We start from the raw sequence: 18,437 nt of genomic DNA, 5'->3' as shown, positions 1-18,437 counted from the left end.
AATATTATTAACCTGGGAGAGACAGGGAGATCAATGAGGAGCTTATTGCAATAGTCTAGATATCAGGTGAACCCGGAGTAGGGTGGCGACAATGGAATGGAAAGAAAGAGTCGGATGTGAGAGACATTTTAAAGAAACCGTAAGACTTGGTAACTGATTAGACTGGCTTTACAAACACTCTAAACCACAGGACCACAGTCTAAAAAAGGCAGTACAATGTCAGTAATCTCATTAACAATCCAAACTTACCCTCAACGATGTCAGAACATGACGTGCCGATGGCCGTGTCCCCACTGTCAGCCACGCTTGAACAGCGGGTGAAGCGGCTTCTGTACGGCTCTGAGATGACTGGGGTCTGCCATTCAGTCCCCAGGGAACTGCCCTTCTGAATCAATTTGGAATCTGAAACAAGTACCACAACCCACCTTTAGTGTGCTCCCAGTATATCACTCACTGAAATAATTTAGCAAAGATAACCCTTAAACCCACGCTGAAAATTAAATCACAAGCCAACAGCCCACCCTTTCATGGCTGTCCCAGCTATCTGGAACTACCTAATTTCAAATAAGACCAAATATTTATCTTTTATTTGTTCTGCGCCCAGGACCATGCTGGGGCTATGAAGAATATTAAAGAAAGAGATGACCCACTGAGACCTTATAGTCTAATAAAGAAACAAGAAATATATATAAACATGAGACAGCAAAATAATATGTAAAAAATATGATTAAGTGCAAAAAATAATATCATGCAGACAATAGGTAGTAGGATTTGGAGAAGGGAAAGATCAACATGACTAGGACTTAAGGTGGCATGGTATAGTGAAAAGAGAACTGGACTATGGAATGAGGAGACCAAGGTTCAAATCCTGGCTGCAACATACATTAGCTGTGTGATCTTGAGCCAATTATTTAACCTGTTTCCTTCATCTGTAAAATGGGAACAATCATAATTTTACTATCTTATCATGAGGTACTATAAAGAGCAAGCTTTATAAAAATATAGCACTATATACAATTTGCATTATTATTACTCAGAGTAGGTTTTCTAGAACTTTAGCTGGACTTTGATCCCCATGTGATGATCGGGGAACAGCAAGAGCACAGACAAAAAAGTGGGGATTAATCTGGGATGCTCCTGGGATAGTAAAGAGACCAATGGGGTCATGACAGAGGGTTCTAATTCAGAAAAAGTAGGAGAAAAACATGGGAGAAATCAGTGGGGCCAGGTTCTAGAGCAGGGATGGGGAAACTGCAGCCTTGAGATCACATGTGGCCTTCTAGGTCCTCAAGTGGCCTCGAGGCTGCAGGATCCCCACCCCTGTTCTAGAGGATCTAGAAAACTGGTCTCAAGAGTTTATATTTTATCCAGAGAGCTAGTGAAACCAAGTTGAATAGGGAACTAACATTCAATTCAATTCGAACATTCAATAAACATCTAGACTAGGAGGATGCAGGGCCCCCTGCTAGACACTGGGGACACAAAAATCAAAACAGAAAAGTTCCTGCCCTTTCAAGGAGCTTACCCTTACTTCAGGAATACAGCATACACACAGATAAATACAAGATGAAAGTACTGTTTTTCAGGAGATTCAGGTTCTTGAAGTTCACTTCTTTTTTTTTTTGGATTTCAAATTGAACATTTTATTAACATGGTAGCTGTCTTTGTAACATGTGTACACACACTCGCACACTCTGTAGATATTCAATTCTTGAACCATCAACCAATCAACAAGCATTTAAGAGCTTACTAAGCACCAGTACATGTGCTAGGTGGTGCTCAGCATACAAATTTAAAAATTAAACCACAAGGTTGAAAAGGATTTTAAGGATCATTTAGTTCAAAACCTTCATTTCAGAGTTAGAAAAGTAGGCCCAAAGAGAACTGACCTTCTCCATCATCATGGAGAAAGTTGGTGGTGCTGGCTGTGGCAGAGCCAGGGCCAGAAGCCAGGCTTCTTGATGCACAGTCCCCAGACACCCTCTTTCCTCTTCCTCACATTGCCTTTCCCATCATCAGCTTTATTTTGGCCTAATTAGAATGCCATTTTGGTTACACAATCATTTAGAAGAAAGGTAGATTGGCAGTGTAGGTAGAGAGTTGGTCTTGGAGTCAGGAAGACTTGGGTTCAAAACACACCTGTGACCCAGACGAGCTCTGACTCTAGTCTCGGGCAAGTCTCTAAGACTATTAATCACAGATAAATTGCTAATCTGAATAGGAAGAGGGAGTTTCTATACTGGGCATACCTTATACCTGGAATCACAAGTTTGAATTAAAAAAGAGATTGTTAAGAAAATTTTAGCTAATGGCACAACAAAATACTAGGATCCTAATCAGTTATATCATAGGGTGCCCTCTAAATTATAAGCAGAAGTAATCCCCACATCCCACAAATGGATCAATACACTTAGAGTTGGAAGGACTTTGAGAGACCATCTAGATCAATTCCCTCATTTCCAGATGAATAAATTGTGAGTCAGGGAGATGACTGTGATTTGGTCAAGGTCAAAGTCACAGCACCAGCAGGAGGATTTGAACAAAAGTCTGATTGCCACAGCAGCTCTCTTTCTTCTAGTCCAACGGCCACACTTAGGGTGAATTTAGGTCTTCTACTTCTATCTCACTCCCACTAGGCTGCAAAACTGAGGTCTAATAAAGAAAGTTAAGAAGGATTTCAGGATGGTTAGGGTTTTAATCTGAGGTGTAGGAAATTATCAAGACCTTATATAATAGTTGGTTTATATTTCTGTTCTCTTTTATATTAGGTTTTTTTAAAAGTTTTAAAATTTATTTCAAACTTAAATGCAAAATAAGAAAAGGAAAAAGTTACAGGGTTTTTTTGGGTATCATATTCTCCTTACCAGACTACAAACTCCTTGAGGGAGTAATATGTTATAATATATATTAGTAATAACCCCCATATCTTATAATGTTCAAAGGTTTACAAAGCACTTTCTCATGAAAACCCTGTGAGGGAGGTAGAACAAGCAGTATTAGTCTCATTGTACAGATAAGGAACCCTGAAGTTCAGGGAAATGAACCAACTTGTCCACAATCACATAGCTAATAAGGTTCAACTCAAATCCAAGTCTCCTGACTCCAGAGTTTGGGACTTGGATGAGGAAGACTGGGGTTCAGATCCTGCCTCAGATATTTATTAGCTGTGTGACCCTGGGCACATTTAACCTCTTAACCTCAGTTTCTTCATCTGTAAAATGGAAATAGTCCTTACATCAAAAGATAAAGACTCACGAATGAGATAATATGTGTGAAGCACTTTGCAAACCTTTCCACATTGCCTGCACCTTGTCTTATGTATCATTTTAAATCCTTCCTCCTGCCCAGGCTTTGCACATAGTAGAAGCTTTAAAATTTTTAAGTTGAATTAAGCTGGAGTTTCACCATTCATCAATTGGTCTAACACTGTCTTCGATACTAACATCCTTCAGCCACTACCATTTCTTCTCACCAAGGTGAGATACAAGAGAAAGCCATTCAAAAAATCCTTCATTTGGCAGATAAGGAAACTGAGGCCTAGGAAGATTAATTACTTGCCCAAGGCTACAAGTAATTGTAGTTGAGGAAAGACTAATAACTGGGGGGAGGGGTGGGGAGTATTAGAAGTCAGCCAGTCTGCCTGAAGCACAGGATGTGGGGAAAAGGGTAGTATGTGAGAAGCCCAGAAAGAGAAGCTGAATTTTATTGTGAAAGACTTTTAATGCCAAACAGAGTCTGCATGTGACTTTAGAGGCAGTAAGCAGTGATCGGCTCTTTTTGAGCAGAGAAGCAACATCGTCAGTCTTAGGAACGTTAATTTGGTAACCATGTGGAGAGCAGGTTGGATAGGGGAGACTTGAGGCAGGGAGACCAATTAGGAGGCTACTTCAATAGTTCAGGCAAAAAATAATTAGGGCCTGAACTAGGATGGTGGTGGGAGATAATGGAGGTAGAAGAGTCAAAGATGATACTGAGGTGATGAAGCTGGGTGCCTGGAAAGCTGATGGTACACTGGAAAAAACAGAGAAGTTAGGAAAAGGATTGGGTAAGGAGAAAGATAAGCAGTTTTGTTTTGGTCATGTCTTTTAAAAACGTCTTTCTGTTTGTACGCGTATGTACGTGCATATATATACATACATACATATGTTCACATGAACACATATTTATACGTGAAAATAAACATCTTGAAAGCTGGGATTTTTCTTTACATCTTATGCCATGTCAACACCATAAGGAAACTCAAGTGAATGTGAACCACAGAAAGATGAAGTGATCAAAAAATTAAAGTTTTTTTTTTTAAAAGAAACTAATGACAATATTCCAGTAGCTCTTGAACAAAGTGAAAAAAGAAAAGAAAAGGAAAAGATCTAATCACAACACTGTATACACTCTGTTACTTAAACTAACTTGTTAACTTCTAGGATTGTCTCAAGCTCATTCCCCGCCCATTCTAATACTGTCACTTAGTTCTGTGCTTGGGCCTCTCATACAGTATTACATTATTTTGTATTCTTAACAAGTTACTCTATTTGACTACCAGCTCCACGAGGTATGGGAGGGTGTCCTAAAAGAAAAAAAAAAGATACTTAGTATTTGTTAAATCATACAGCTATGTTGTCAGAAGAGGCACTTTTTTAAACAACTGCTGTTTCCTCTTTGGAATGTGGCATATGAGCTTTCATAAGCAACTCTGCAAAATTCACAAACAGAGGAAGGGGTGCTTTGAGAGCCAAATTCCCAGATCTCCAATGACACCACCACAGTACACTGGCATCCAACTGGAATTTGGATCCTTGTGGGACAGGAGACAACAGGCTGCCCATATGACTACAAAAACAACATATAATGCAGTAATTAATAGTGCTATTTTCTATCTCACATAATCCTGTATGCTCTCCTCTCCTGTCCGAAGTACCTGTTTGCTATTTCAAATAACATCATGTTAAGAATGCACAACTGTTTGTTCCACCCTCCATATATACATGTCAATTTCTATTCAGACTTAGTTTTCCATAGGTAACAATTCACCTCAAACATTACCATCTGATTTGCTTAGTTTTGACACTTCAGTGAATTATGTCTTTCTCCTTCTTCCCTTAAAAGAAACGAAAGAATATACCCAGGGTAGGATTTGGCAGAGAAAACTTTAGAATATTTACCTGCTGGACTGGATTGGGAAATCCTCCCGCCTGGGTATTTCTCTTGCACAGCCATCCTGGGAGACTCCAATCAACTGGGGAATTAAATGAGTTCACTTAGTATCTTTTAAATCATTATAATCTAATCCACACTGAACTAAAATTGGTCATAAAGCTTGGTCCCTTTCCCCAAGAATATTCAAACCCAGGGTTACACTTCCCTCAAAGATAAAACTTCACTTGAGCACAGCAGTTCCTTCCACTGCTTCTTTTGGAAAATGGGGAAAACAATAAGAGTAGTGGTCAAATGAGGTGATATTTGTAAAGCTCTAATTACCACAGATAACACTTATATAAGTTAAGGTTTCCTCATAAGACCCCACAATATGTAGCATGAACAGAGGCCTCAGCTCATGGAGGAAATCAATCAGCTACATAGCTAATAAGAGTTGGAGCCAGGACACAAAACCAAGTCTTCTGATTCTGAGTCCCACACTCTTATCATCACAATATTATGTGCTATATGCAAATATAAGCAATTATTATTATTCCCAATCTTGACCTTTAGATTCCATTTTTGTTGTTCTTGGATTGTTTCAGTCATATATGACTCTTCATGACTCCACTGGATTTTTCTTGGCAAGGATACTGGAGTGGTTTGACATTTCCTTCTCCAGCTCATTTTACATATGTGGAAACTGAGGCAAACAGGGTTAAGTGACTTGCCTAGAGTAACACAGCTAGGATGTGTCTGAGGCCGGATTTGAACTCAAGAAGATGAGTCTTTCTGATTCCAAGCCCAGTATTCTAGCCACGGTACCATCTAGAGGCTCTTTGATTCCATGGGCCATCTCAAATTATCTAATGGATGTCACAAAATTTTCAGTAAAATATTTATTTAAATCAACCTCTAGTATTTTTAGTGAAGGATGATGACTTAGTCACAGATGAAAAAGAAGTTTAGTGTAGTAGAAACATTGGTTGTTCTCCTTTGTTCTCAAAGAGGACCCAAATGACATCACTATGTCAGCATCAAGGCACAGTGTGTCCATCTGTGGTTGATGAGACCAATACCAGCTTAGAATGTTCTACCACAGGGCGGACGCAAATAGTCCATGTGAACATTTGGGGTGGAATCTCTAAATTTGTGCATCTCGTGTTTCTTTTGAGCTACTTCAATCCTGCTTTGCTCACAGAGGGCAGCACCTTCTTTGATGTGGGCACATCATGCTGGGCATTTCTTTGCCAGCATCTTCCATGTCACCCAATCAATTCCAAAGTTCTTCAGAGAGCCCTTGAAAGTGTCCTTGTATCACTTCTTCTGACCACCATGTGAGTGCTTGCCTTGTGCGAGTTCTCCGTAACATAGCCTTTTAGGTATCTTTGGTGAGATCTCTGGATTTTGATTATGATATTCCTAAGACTTTTCCTTAGGGGGTATGGGTTCTTTCAGGAGATGATCAATAGATTCCTTTTTATCATTACTCTGCCCTCTGGTTCAAATGGATCTAGACAGTTTTCATTCATGATTTCTTGAAACATCTATTTAAACAATAAAATTATGGAAATCATTGAAACATGATTTCTGAACATTATAGTTCAGGGTTTTTTTGGGGGTCATAGTTTTCAGGGAGTCCAATGACTCAAATTATCTCTCCTTGACCTGATTTCCAGGTCATTTTTTATATCAAATATGTAATATTTTCTTGAATTTTTTTTCAATCTTTTCAAAGTATTCTATTATTTCCTGTTGTCTCATAGGGTCTGACTTTTGTTTGATCTATTTTAGTTTTCTTATCAAGTAAGGTTTACCACTTTCTCTTTTAAGCTATTTATTCTTTCAATTCTTTCCTCCAGAGTTTTTCTTGCATGTTTTTATCCCTTGCTTCATTTCTTCTAAATATTCATGTAATTCTTGTGGAAAATCCATTTTTCCCTTTTAGTCTCTGTTTGCAGTCATTACAGAACTACTCTCCTTCTTTTGGGAAATCTTTAGATCTTTAATTTTTTAAACTGTGTGATATTTTCTTTGGTTTACTTATCTCTCCAGCTTTAGTTCCTGAATTGGGGCTTTGTGTGAGGGCCAGGCTCTGCTCCATGCTATGCTTCTGGGTGGGGGTGGTCAGGATTCCTGCAATGACCTCCATCTCCTGGGGTGAGGCCCACTTGGATCTCTGAGGTTTAGAGAGCTGGACCTTCAGGGTACTCTCTGTCTTTGATGAGCAGAGTGCTAGGGATCACAGAGTCCCTGGGCAATTGGGCTGTCCCTGTCTCGAGCACTGCTCTACAGCACTAGTTGCTGATACTCCCTGGGGCTTTCAAGGTCCCAGTCCCAAGGCATTCAGAGGGCTGGCAGGAGCCACTTTTGTTTCCTCTGGATACAGAGCCTTGAAGGTTACATGTTTCTGGCCTCTCTCTAATCATGCTGAGAAACTACAGGATTGTTTGCCTGTGCTGGAGCTGGCTATGATGGCACGAGCTTTGTTGGCGACTTCTTTTTCTGTTGCTCGCTGGCTTCTGGCCGATTTTTTGTAGTTCTGGGGCGGAAGAAGTCACTGTAGTTTCTCATAGACTTCAATCTGGTACAAATTTCAGATTTTTGCAGCAGGAGGTATGTTGAAGATGGGCAGTTTGGCCTTGCTCAGGCAGCCATCTTCACCAGAAGTCTAGTACACAATATGCTTAAAAAAATTTTTTTGGGGGAAAAAAAAGTTTTTAAATGAATATACTCTAAGTGTAAGGAACATGTAGGACTCTTATTACCATGACCTGTGAACATCATCTTTCACTCACATTTTAGTACTAATTTAGCACTAATTCTAACAAAGATCAAATACTGTTCTAAAAAAGCATTTTATACTCTTATGCACTCATGATAATTCTATTTGACTTCCAAAGATTTGTGACTGACAGTGCCCAATGTAAACTGTTACCCTTCCACATCTTAGTAGATAACCTTCAGGAGCTGCTATGGTCCTCTCAACAATCCACCTTATGGTCAACCTTCTGTCATGGAGTCTCACTTAGAAAGGCTGAGTTTCAGATGATAGATCTTGGCTTATCATTGAGGATGTTTGTATTCAAACTCATTCTAGCTTTGTAGGGCTTGGGTTACCTTTCTGTAGCTTTTGAGAATCCAGAGTTGCTTCAATGCCATAATTAGACATTAAGACAGGACTTTAATGAAGGATTATACTCTTGAACTACTACACATTTATGTATATATTATTTTCCTGACAAGACTGTAAGATTCTTGAGAGCAGGAACCATGCCTTATTTATGTTTGTATCTGAGTACATTCCTATACTATGCAGAGTACACTACACCCAGGAGGCACTGTACCCTTGACCCCAACATAGTGACAAAGGACAGCAATCAACTAATATGGGATCCCTTTGTGGAAGTTAAAGGATCACAAATGGGAACCCTGAGGAACAAAGGAGGAGTTCAGGGACAACTTGGTCTCCAAGACATAGGCCTCAGAGAGGAAATCGTTGTTTGTCCTTCATTCTTGAAGAGGATCACATCAGGAAGGTGATGCCATGACTTGTAAGTGAATTGGATTTAAGTGAGGGAGGGTTGTACAAAGTCACCAGCCTCACTCTCTCTTCTGGAGCCATCTGGGTCCAGTGGCCAGATATAGATCAAAATGACTGGAGATGGTCCTCCAGAGGGGAAATTAAACCTTAGAGAAAAAACAAAACAAAACAAAAAAAAAGCCTTGCCACTTTCTTAACAACATACTTTACTGCCCTCTGCAGTTTTCTCCTAATCAATACATCCAAGATCTTCAACAGCCTCTGCCCAGATGCACCACCACCTACTGAAATGCCAAGTGACTATACTGATGAAAAAACAGTTAGTACAATTCAGCTTCTGGAAAAGAACGTTCCTGGGCAGGAGGGCTAAGCTGGCTATCTTCACTTCCTTTCTTACAAATCCCAATGTCTTTTGCTTTATTGCTATCTTTAAATATTGTCATTCATAAATAGTACAGGTCCTCATCATCTCTTAAACTGGACTATCGCTGTGCTTCAAAGGTCTCTTTCTACTGATTTTCCTAAAATACAGATCTGACTATGTCATCGCTCAAACCCATCACATCTACTGGCTCCCTCTTATCACCAGGATCAAATATAAAGTCATACATTTAGCATTTAAAGCCTTTCATTGCCTGGCTCCTTCCTACCTTTCCAATGTTCTTTACTTTCTGTCTTATTACACACCAAGCACCCTACACAAAACACTACTCTGCACTGGCTGTCCCCATGCCTGCAACATTCTCTCTCCTCAGTTTCCTCTTCCAGGTTCTGGCTTCCTCCAAGACTTAGCTCTTAACTCACCTTCTACAGGCAGCCTTTCCAAGTTTCTTCTCCATGCCCCCTCCTCCCTCCCCTCTGACAGCATCTTTTGTTTAAACTGGTTGGACAGCTCTAAGTTTCCTTTTGCTAGCCCGTCATTCATATCACACCCCCTAACTATGAGTATTCCTCAAGGTTCTGTCCTGGGCCCTCTTCCCCTTCTGTACATTCTCTTGGTAATCTCATCAGTTCCCATGGGTTTAACTATAATCTCTATGCAGGTGACCCCCAGATCTACATATCCAGCCCTTTCTCTCTGAAGTTCAGCCTAGTATATCTCATATTTCTAACTCCTACACTTCTAATTAGATGTTTCCAACTTGATGTCCCAGAGACAACCTAAAGCCAAAGTAGGCACCTGGTGGCACAGATTGCTGGGCCTATAGTTAGAAAGACCTGAGCTCAAATCCAGCCTCAGATACTCGCTGGCTGTGTGATCCACAGTAAGTCTTCTATTTGCCTCAGTTTCCTCAAATGTAAAATGGGGATAAGAACAACATCTACCTCGAAGGATTGCTGGGAGGATCAAATGAGATAATATTTGTAAAGATAATATTTGTAATAATATCAAATAAGATAATATTTGTAAAGCACTTTGGCCAAGAAAACTCCAAATGGGGCCACGAAGAGTCAGACATGACTAAAATGAATGGACAACACACATACAACCAGCTGCCAAATGTTGCCATTTCTCCCTTCGTAACATCCTGCACATTCAAACTCTTGTTTCCACTTATACAGCTACCATCTTAGTTTAGGCCCCCATCACCTCTCACCTAGATTACTGCAACAGCCTCCTAGTTGGTCTCCTTCCCCATTGTCTCTTATTACTCAAATCCATTCTATTGTTGCCAAAGTAATTTTCCTTAAGTACAGACCTGACCATGTGATTCCTTTACTTAACCAACTCCAGTGACTCCCTAATGCCACTAGAATAAAATATAAACCCCTCTAGCTAGCTTTTAAAGCTCTAGACAAGAGGCAGCTAGGTGGTACAGTGGATAGAGCACCGGCCCTGGATTCAGGAGGATCTGAGTTCAAATCTGGCCTCAGACACATAACACTTACTAGCTGTGTGACCCTGGGCAAGTCACTTAACTCCACTGCCTAGCAAAAAAAAAAAAAAAAAAAAAAAAAGCTCTAGACAATCTAGCTCCAACCTCCTTTCCAGCTTCAATAGACATTAATTCCCCTCCCTCACTCCACAATGCAGCCAAACGTGCCTCCTCTATTAACCACACTACATCTCTTATCTCTATGCCTTTGCACTGGCAAATGCCTGAGTCCCTCTCTTCCTTTAAGATGCAGTTCAGATACTATCTTTTTTTGCATGAAGCCTTTCCTGATCCCTACCCCCTACCCCCAATTGCTAGTATCCATTCCTCCCTCAAACAGTGCCTTTATGTAACTTCCTTGAGGTTCATGCTACTTTTAACTACTACCCAATCAAAATCCTGGTAGCTACTGCTTATAGACCCCAAGGCCATTCCCCTTCCTTTCTCAATGAATTTGATACCTGGCTCACAATTTTTTTTTCTCCTCCCCATGTCCTCCACACATACTAGGGGACTTCAACATACATACTGACTCAACCTCAAACACCCTAACCACTCAGTTCCTCAACCAACTCACTTCCCATGAGCTCCCCACCTCAGCCACACACAAAGATGGTCATACCCTTGATCTTGCCATCACCCACAAATGTACCACCTTCCCCATGCAAGAATTTCAAAATCCCCTTATCCAACCAAAACCTACTAGCTTTTCACCAATCTCTCTGCCTCCCTTTACAAAACCCCACTCTTCGTCCATACTGTGACCTCTAATCCCTTGCCCTCTCAATTCTCTCCCAAGCCATCTCCCCTGCACTAACCACTCTCTCCTCTTTTCCACATCTTGGTCCCTTGGTGAATCAATTCAACTCTACACTGTCTCCTCTCTTGAATTCCTAGTCCCCTTATCATTTGGCCTTACCAAGTCTCATCCTTCAATCACTCCCACCATTGGCTGCCTTTGCTCCTATACAAGCCACCGAAAGGAGTAAAATCACATAACTGTTCTGACTGGGTCTACTACAAATTGATGGTATACAACCTCACCTGGGCCTCCCTGCTGCTAGGCAGTCCCACCATACTTCCCTTAACAGCTCACTATCCCACTCTCCACAGCAGCTCTTCCAAACCTTTTCATCCCTCCTCAGACCTCTCATGGTTCCTCCTCCCCCCACCACTGAGAACTTTGCCTCATATTTTATAGAAAACATTCAAGCCATTTGCTGTGAACTCCCTCTTCCTCATCTCCTATCATTCAGATGCTTTCTGACACTCTCCTCCTTCACCCCTGTCTCACATGAAGTGTCCTCTCTCCTTACCAAGGCTAACCCCTCTACCTGCTCAGCAATGTCATTACATCCCATCTCCAACAGATTGCCTCCTCTGTTATCCCCAGTCTATCACTTATTTTCGTTTTTGTTTTTTTTTTTAAAGCAATTGGGGTTAAGTGACTTGCCCAGGGTCACACAGCTAGTTAGTGTGAAGTGTTTGGTCAGGTCTCCTGACTCCTGAGCTGCCCCTCTCTATCACTTATTTTCAATCTGTCCTTGTCCACTGGCTCATTCTCCATTTCAATAAGCATGTCTGTGTATCTCCTGACCCTCACTTTATCCTCCTATCTCTCTTCTGCCCTTAGTAGCTAAACTCCCCACAAAGTATGTCAGTAATAGGTGCCACCACTTTCTCTCCTCTCACTCTCTACTTAACCCCTTACAATTTGGCCTCTGACCTTATCATTCCTTTGAAACTGCTCTCTCCAATGTTACTAATTATCTCTTTGTGGCCAAATCCAATGGCCTTGTCTCAAACTTCACTGTCCTTGACTTCTCTGCAGTCTTTGACATGATTGATCCCCTTCTCTACCTTGGTAGAGAACCTCGGTCTTAACAGGACACCACTCTCTCCTAGTTCTCCTCCCACCTATCTGAGCACAACTCCTCAGTCTCCTGTGCTGACTCTTCATCCAGATCATGCCCTCTAACCATCCACGTCCCACAGAGGGTCTTGTCCTTGGCCTCTTCTCTTTTCCCTCTACACTGCTTCACTTGGTAATCTCATCAGTTCCCATAGATTTAATTACTATCTCTACACTAAAGATTCAAATCTACCTACCCAGCACTAACCCTTCTGCTGATCCCCAATCTCTTATTTCCAACTGCCTTTTAGACATCTCAAACTCGATTCATTCAAAACAGAAATCATTAGTTTTCTCCCTCTTAAACTCTCCTCCTCCTTCCCTCTTACTGTCAAAAGTACCACCATCTTCTCAGTCTCTCAAGCGTGAAATCTAGAAGTCATTCTCAACTCTTCACTATCTCACTCCTACATATCATCTTTGCAACATCTCTTGAATACACACGCCTTCTTCTTTCCTCTGAAAATGCCATGATTCTGGTGCAAAACCATCATTGTGTCAAGCCTGGACTATTTTTAACAGTCTTCTGGTTAAGTTAGCTTGCCTCAATTCTCTCCCCACTAAGGTGATTTTGTACTGATTAAATACAAAATCCTTTGGCATTCATAACCTAGGCACCTCCTACTTTTCCAGTCTTCTTAGTCCTCATACCCTTCCACATACCCTGATCCAATAATACTGACCTCCTTGCGGTTCCATAAACAAGACATCTCTTGGCTCCAGAAATTTTCTCTGGCTTCCTCCAAACCTGAAATGCTTTTCCTCATCTCCTCCTCCGGCTTCCCTGACTTTCTTTATGTGTCAACTAAAATCTCATCTTTTTTTTTTCTTTAAAAAAAAATTTATTTTAGTTTTCAACATTAACTTCCATAAGATTTTGAGTTTTAAATTTTTCCCCCTCCCCAAGACAGTGTTCAATCTGACATAGGCTCTACTTACACATTCATATTAAGCATATTTTCACATTAGTCATGATGTAAAGAAGAATTAGAACTAATGGGAGGAACCACGAGAAAGAACAAAACAAAACAACAAAAGAAAAGGAGAGCAAATAGTATGTTTCCATCTGCATTCAGACTCCATAGTTCTTTCTCTGGATGTGGATAGCATTTTCCATCGTGAGTCCTTTATCTTAGTTCCTTGCTTGCATGGCTGAGAAGCACTAAGTCTGTCAAAGTCAGTCATCACACAGTGTGGCTGTTACCGTGTACAATGTTCTCCTGGTTCTGTTCACTTCACTCAGCATTAGTTCACATAAGTCTTTCCAGGTTTTTCTGAAGTCTGCCTGCTCATCATTTCTTACAGCACGACAGTATTCCATTACATTTATATACCTCAACTTGTTCAGCCATTGCCCAATTGATGGGCATCTCCTCAATTTCCAGTTCTTTGCCACCACAAAATGAGCTGCTATAAATATTTCTGTACATGTGGGTCCTTTTCTCATTTTTATGATCTTTGGGATACAGACCTAGAAGTGGTATTGTTGGGTCAAAGGGTATGTACAATTTTATAGCCCTTTGGGCATAGTTCCAAATTGCTCTCCAAAATGGCTGGACCAGTTCACAACTCCACCAACAATGCATTAATGTTCCAATTTTCCCACATTTTTTCCAACATTTAAAATTTTCCTGTTTTGTCATGTTGGCCAATCTGATAGGTGTGATGTGGTACCTCAGAATCATTTTAAAACCTCATCTTCTACAAGAAGTATTTTCTAAACCCTCTTAAATCTGGTGCCTCCCTTCTGCTAATTATTTTTTTATCCTGTGTATAACTTTTTTTTATTTCCACGTTGTCTCCTCTTTTAGACTGTAAGATCCTTGAGGACAGGGACTGGTTTTTTTTGCCTCTTTTTGTATCCCTAGCACTTAGCACAGTGCCTGGCACATAACAGGCACTTAATGTTTATTGACTGTACGTGTACACATGTATGTGTTTATTAGCTTTACTTACATCGTGTTTTTTCTATGTATTGTCTCCCTCATTAGAATGTAAGGTCACATGAATAGGGATTATTTCATTCTTCGTACCTGTGTCCCCAGTGCCTAGCACATGGTACACACTTAAAAAGTTATTAGTTGATTCTTTCTTAAATTTCATTACAACAGATAGAAGATTTTCCACAGGCTTAAATATCAGGTCTGAAAGTCCCAGAATGTCTGCAGAATCCCACACAGAATAAATCAGGCTACAGTTAGAGTAGGAAGCTCCTCCCAGATTAAAGGCCCCTTCTCTTGTTAGGACTTAGGGGGCAAGGATGTTCTATTCAGTGGCAGCCACTCCTGGAGCATTTCTATAGATTCATCAATCCCCTTAAAATCAGGGCCTGACTTTGCTTTTGTATCTGTAGTGTTTAGAACAATGTCTGGCAGTGCTTTGCACATAGCAGATGCATAATAAGTGCTTTCTAATTCATTTAAGGGCAAGGGAGCCTGGGCCAACCCAGGGAAAATAGGTATAGATGAGGTGATGTAGGATCCTGAGAAACACTTAATTCTGTGGCTTTGCAAACAATATTTGAGCTTTGCACCAAGTTTGTTCGATGTTGCTTTTCCTCTTGATTATTTACTAAAATTATTTTCTTTAATTCAACCTCTTCTCAGAGGGTCAAAGATAAAAAGGACTTTCCTTCCTTATGAGGTTAAGAGAGTTGTAGAACCAGGTGATAATAACTCATGTTTATAAGTACTTTAGAATTTACAAAGCACATTCTCTACAACAACTCTGAGAAATAAGTTTAACATGTCCAAAACCAAACTCATTATCTTTCTCCTCCAAACTCTTTCCTCTTCCTAACTTTCCTAATACTATTTTGGGCAGTACTATCCTCTCAGTCTGGATGACTGAAATCTAATGTCTTGCTTGATTCCACAATCTCTCAAAACTTCCCATTTCTAATCTGCTTCCAAGTGCTGTCAAGTCTACTTTTATAAATCTCTCAAATACACCTCCCTTCTCCACTATGATACAGTCACCACCTGGTACAGGCCTTCATCATCTCAGGACTAGATCATTCCATCATCTCAGACCTAGACCATTCCAAAAGCTGCTGAATGGTCTTCCTACGTTGTCTTTCCCCATTCCAGCCCATCCTCCACTCAGCTGATCTTCTTAATGTTAACTAACTGCCTAACTTTACAAAGATCAAATTGATTTTTCTAAAGTACAGATCAGACGATGTCATATACTCTCTCCCATTCAATCAACTCCCGTAACTCCCTAGAACCTCCAGTATCAGTTTTAAAATCCTGATTGGCTTTTAAGGACTTTTATAACCTGGCCTCTTCCTACCTTTCCAGTCCTCTTACATCTAACTCCCCTCCACATATCCGTGATCCAGTGACACTGGCCTCCTAGCTATTCCTCACACAAGGCCTCCATGTCTCCATACTTTTTCACTGGTTGTCTCCATATCTGTAATCTCTCCCTCCTCAACTCTACCAGGCTTCCCTGATTTCTTTCAGGTCCCAGCTCAAATCCCATCTTCTACAAGAAGCCTTTCCCAAACCTCCTTATTGCTAGTGCCTTCCATGTAAGATTGCCATCAATTTATCCTCTCTAGATCTCATTTATACATAGTTGTTTACACGTTTTCTCCCCAGTTTGGTCAAGAGCTCCTTGAAAGCACAGTCTGGTTTTTCTAACACAAGCACTTAACACCTGGCACACAGCAGGTGATTAATTTAATGATTACTGACTGGACTTGAAATAAGTAGTATAAAGATTACTATTCTCATTTTACAGATGAGGAAACTGAAAAAGGTTGTAATTTGCTTGTGATCACATAACTAGGACATCTAAGAGTCAGAATTCTAAACCATTCTGACTTTCGACTTAGAACTCAAATAAAAATTTGATTACTTGTCAGGTTCCCTCCAACTCTACTATTCTATAAGCACAAGAAGATCAGAGGAAATAGTGGCAGTTATTACCCTGAGTCCTTCCCTTCATGCTCCAAATAGATGTGAGGAATCTATTAGAAAATAAAAGTCTTAGGGAAAATGGATCTGTGGTTCTGAGGCTAGTGCTAATTCCTTATCTACCAAAACCAAGTCCTGGACTTTAATTGCTACCCCTCCCCTTCAAAGAGTAGTGATCTTTGTGTAATATCACCCTCTGCAGCTGCTAAAAGAATGGCACTGCAGACAGAAGAGGCTTTAGAGGGAGACATAAGCAGCTGACACAGTAGCAGAAGGAATTTCACACTATCACACCATTTTCATCATCTTGACTATTCATAAACCACCCCCATAGCTATCCCCAAACATTACCTTTCCCCAAAATAAGTTCAGAGCTATGCAAAACCAGTATAAGCAATAAGGGGAAGGATTTCTGATCCATCCCTCACTTAAGCATTTTCTTCAAATTTTCCTCAAATTTTTCTAGAACAATATTTTGTCTGTACCTCTCCTTTGCCCCATCACCTCCTTTACCCTGTACTATATGTATCTCTGTACATGTCAAATTTCCTCTTCTCCTAGAATGTCAGCGATTGTGTATTGTTTATCTTCCACTCCTAGCATCTAGCAAGGAACCTCCCCACAACTGGTCCTTAATCAATATTTAGTGAATGAATTAGCGTCCAAGACTTCGGAAAACAGAAATGTAAATGGATCCTTTTGCGAAAGAGAGGAATGGAAAGGAAGCTGGGAATGCACACGCAAGACTAAAAAGGGCAAGGGAAAACAGCAGGGTATTCCAACTGGAAGGGAGAAAAGGGGGACCAGGAGAGATGAGGAAAGAGAAAAGAGGAGGGGGAAGGAGGGCAACGAAAATTCAACCCGATGAAGCCGACTTGAGGGCAGGGGCAGTGTCCTTTTCTATCTTGGCATCCCCATCACCAAGCACCGGCCCTCCCATCCAGTAGTTGATCAACCTGGATTATATTGAACTGAATGTGAGGGGGAGGAGGGGAGAGAGAAAGAGAAAGGCAGAGCACTGTGGTGGGGGTGGGGGGCAAGCGGGAAGGAAGGAGGCGTGGAGGTCCAGTATCCCTAACTCACTGTGACTTGGCACCTCTCTGGGCCTCAGTTTCTCTACTTGAAAAAAGGGAGGGGTTGAAGTCAGGTGGTTCTTAAGCTCTGGCAGTCTATGATAAGCCATAACACCGTCTGGTAAGGAGGCTGGCAGAGCTCGGAATTTGGGTGGGGAGGGGGACCGTGCCACGCAAAGGGTAGAAACATTTGGTGGCGTTCCTGGCTCTGCGCATGCGCCCTGTCTTCCCTCTCCCCTTGCTCTTGGGGGTTCCGAGGGACCCATGGCCCCGCCAAGGACGTGAAGGGGGCTTGAAGGAGTCAGTTCTGGGGGAGACACCCCCTCTGAGGAAGGCTACTCACCTAGAGTCCGGAAGAGAGTGGCTCCAGTAGCAGAGAGAGACCCTGCCCAGAGCCGCCGCGTTCTCTCCTCCAACGGCCGTTAGAGCTCCACACGACCGCGCCTCAGAGAGCGCGCGCCGCCCCCGCACCGCCCCTTTCCGCTCACCCTTGACCAATCGGAGGACGGGAGCACCTCCTTCGCCCCGCCCCCGTCCGCGCTTTCTCTGCTCTGCTGAAGCCGGAGGGTCTGGCGGAGGGGGAGAAAGCAAACGCTTTTTCCTCAAGCTGGCCCTAACCGCGGCTCGTAGCAGATGAGTTTTTCCCTGTCACTCTTTGTAGGGAGCTTATTAGATGATATGCGGCTTAGGGCAGAAACTGAGGCAGGTATAGGCTATAATAATAATAATGATGATGATGATAACGTCCTCCCCAGTCTGTAAGAAAGGTCTAGGATTAGCCCCATTTTACAGTTAATGAAGATGAGAACCTTGCCAGGCGCTGCGCTAAGCGCTTTACAAATGCGTAGCATCTTATTTGATGCTCACAACAACCCGGGGAGGTAGATGCTATTATTATTCCCGTTGTTGTTGTTGTTGTTCAGTCGTGTCCAACTCTTCGTGACCCCGTGAACCCTAATAGCACTCCAGGTCCTT

At 41.5% G+C, this 18,437-nt stretch overlaps 1 protein-coding gene across 2 annotated transcripts in view; it reads right to left on the bottom strand.

Moving 5' to 3' along the window:
* Window positions 1-17,895, bottom strand: part of CEP85 (centrosomal protein 85) — a 41,981-nt gene extending 24,086 nt beyond the window's left edge. For both annotated transcript variants that reach the window (XM_027864933.1, XM_027864935.1), the window contains exons 1-3: window positions 17,806-17,895; window positions 5,160-5,233; window positions 250-402 (exon numbers count right to left, since the gene is read on the bottom strand). In XM_027864933.1, coding sequence (XP_027720734.1) covers window positions 250-402; window positions 5,160-5,214 — 208 coding nt within the window. In that variant the 5' untranslated portion in view covers window positions 5,215-5,233; window positions 17,806-17,895. The remainder of the gene's footprint in view (window positions 1-249; window positions 403-5,159; window positions 5,234-17,805) is intronic.
* Window positions 17,896-18,437: the final 542 nt, after the last annotated feature.

The sequence above is a fragment of the Vombatus ursinus genome, unplaced genomic scaffold (genome assembly GCF_900497805.2).
Source record: "Vombatus ursinus unplaced genomic scaffold, bare-nosed wombat genome assembly UNPS02014777.1, whole genome shotgun sequence".
Lineage (NCBI taxonomy): Eukaryota > Metazoa > Chordata > Mammalia > Diprotodontia > Vombatidae > Vombatus > Vombatus ursinus.
The sequence above is the reverse complement of the archived record's forward strand: the minus strand, read 5'-3'. Positions and strand labels throughout refer to the sequence as shown.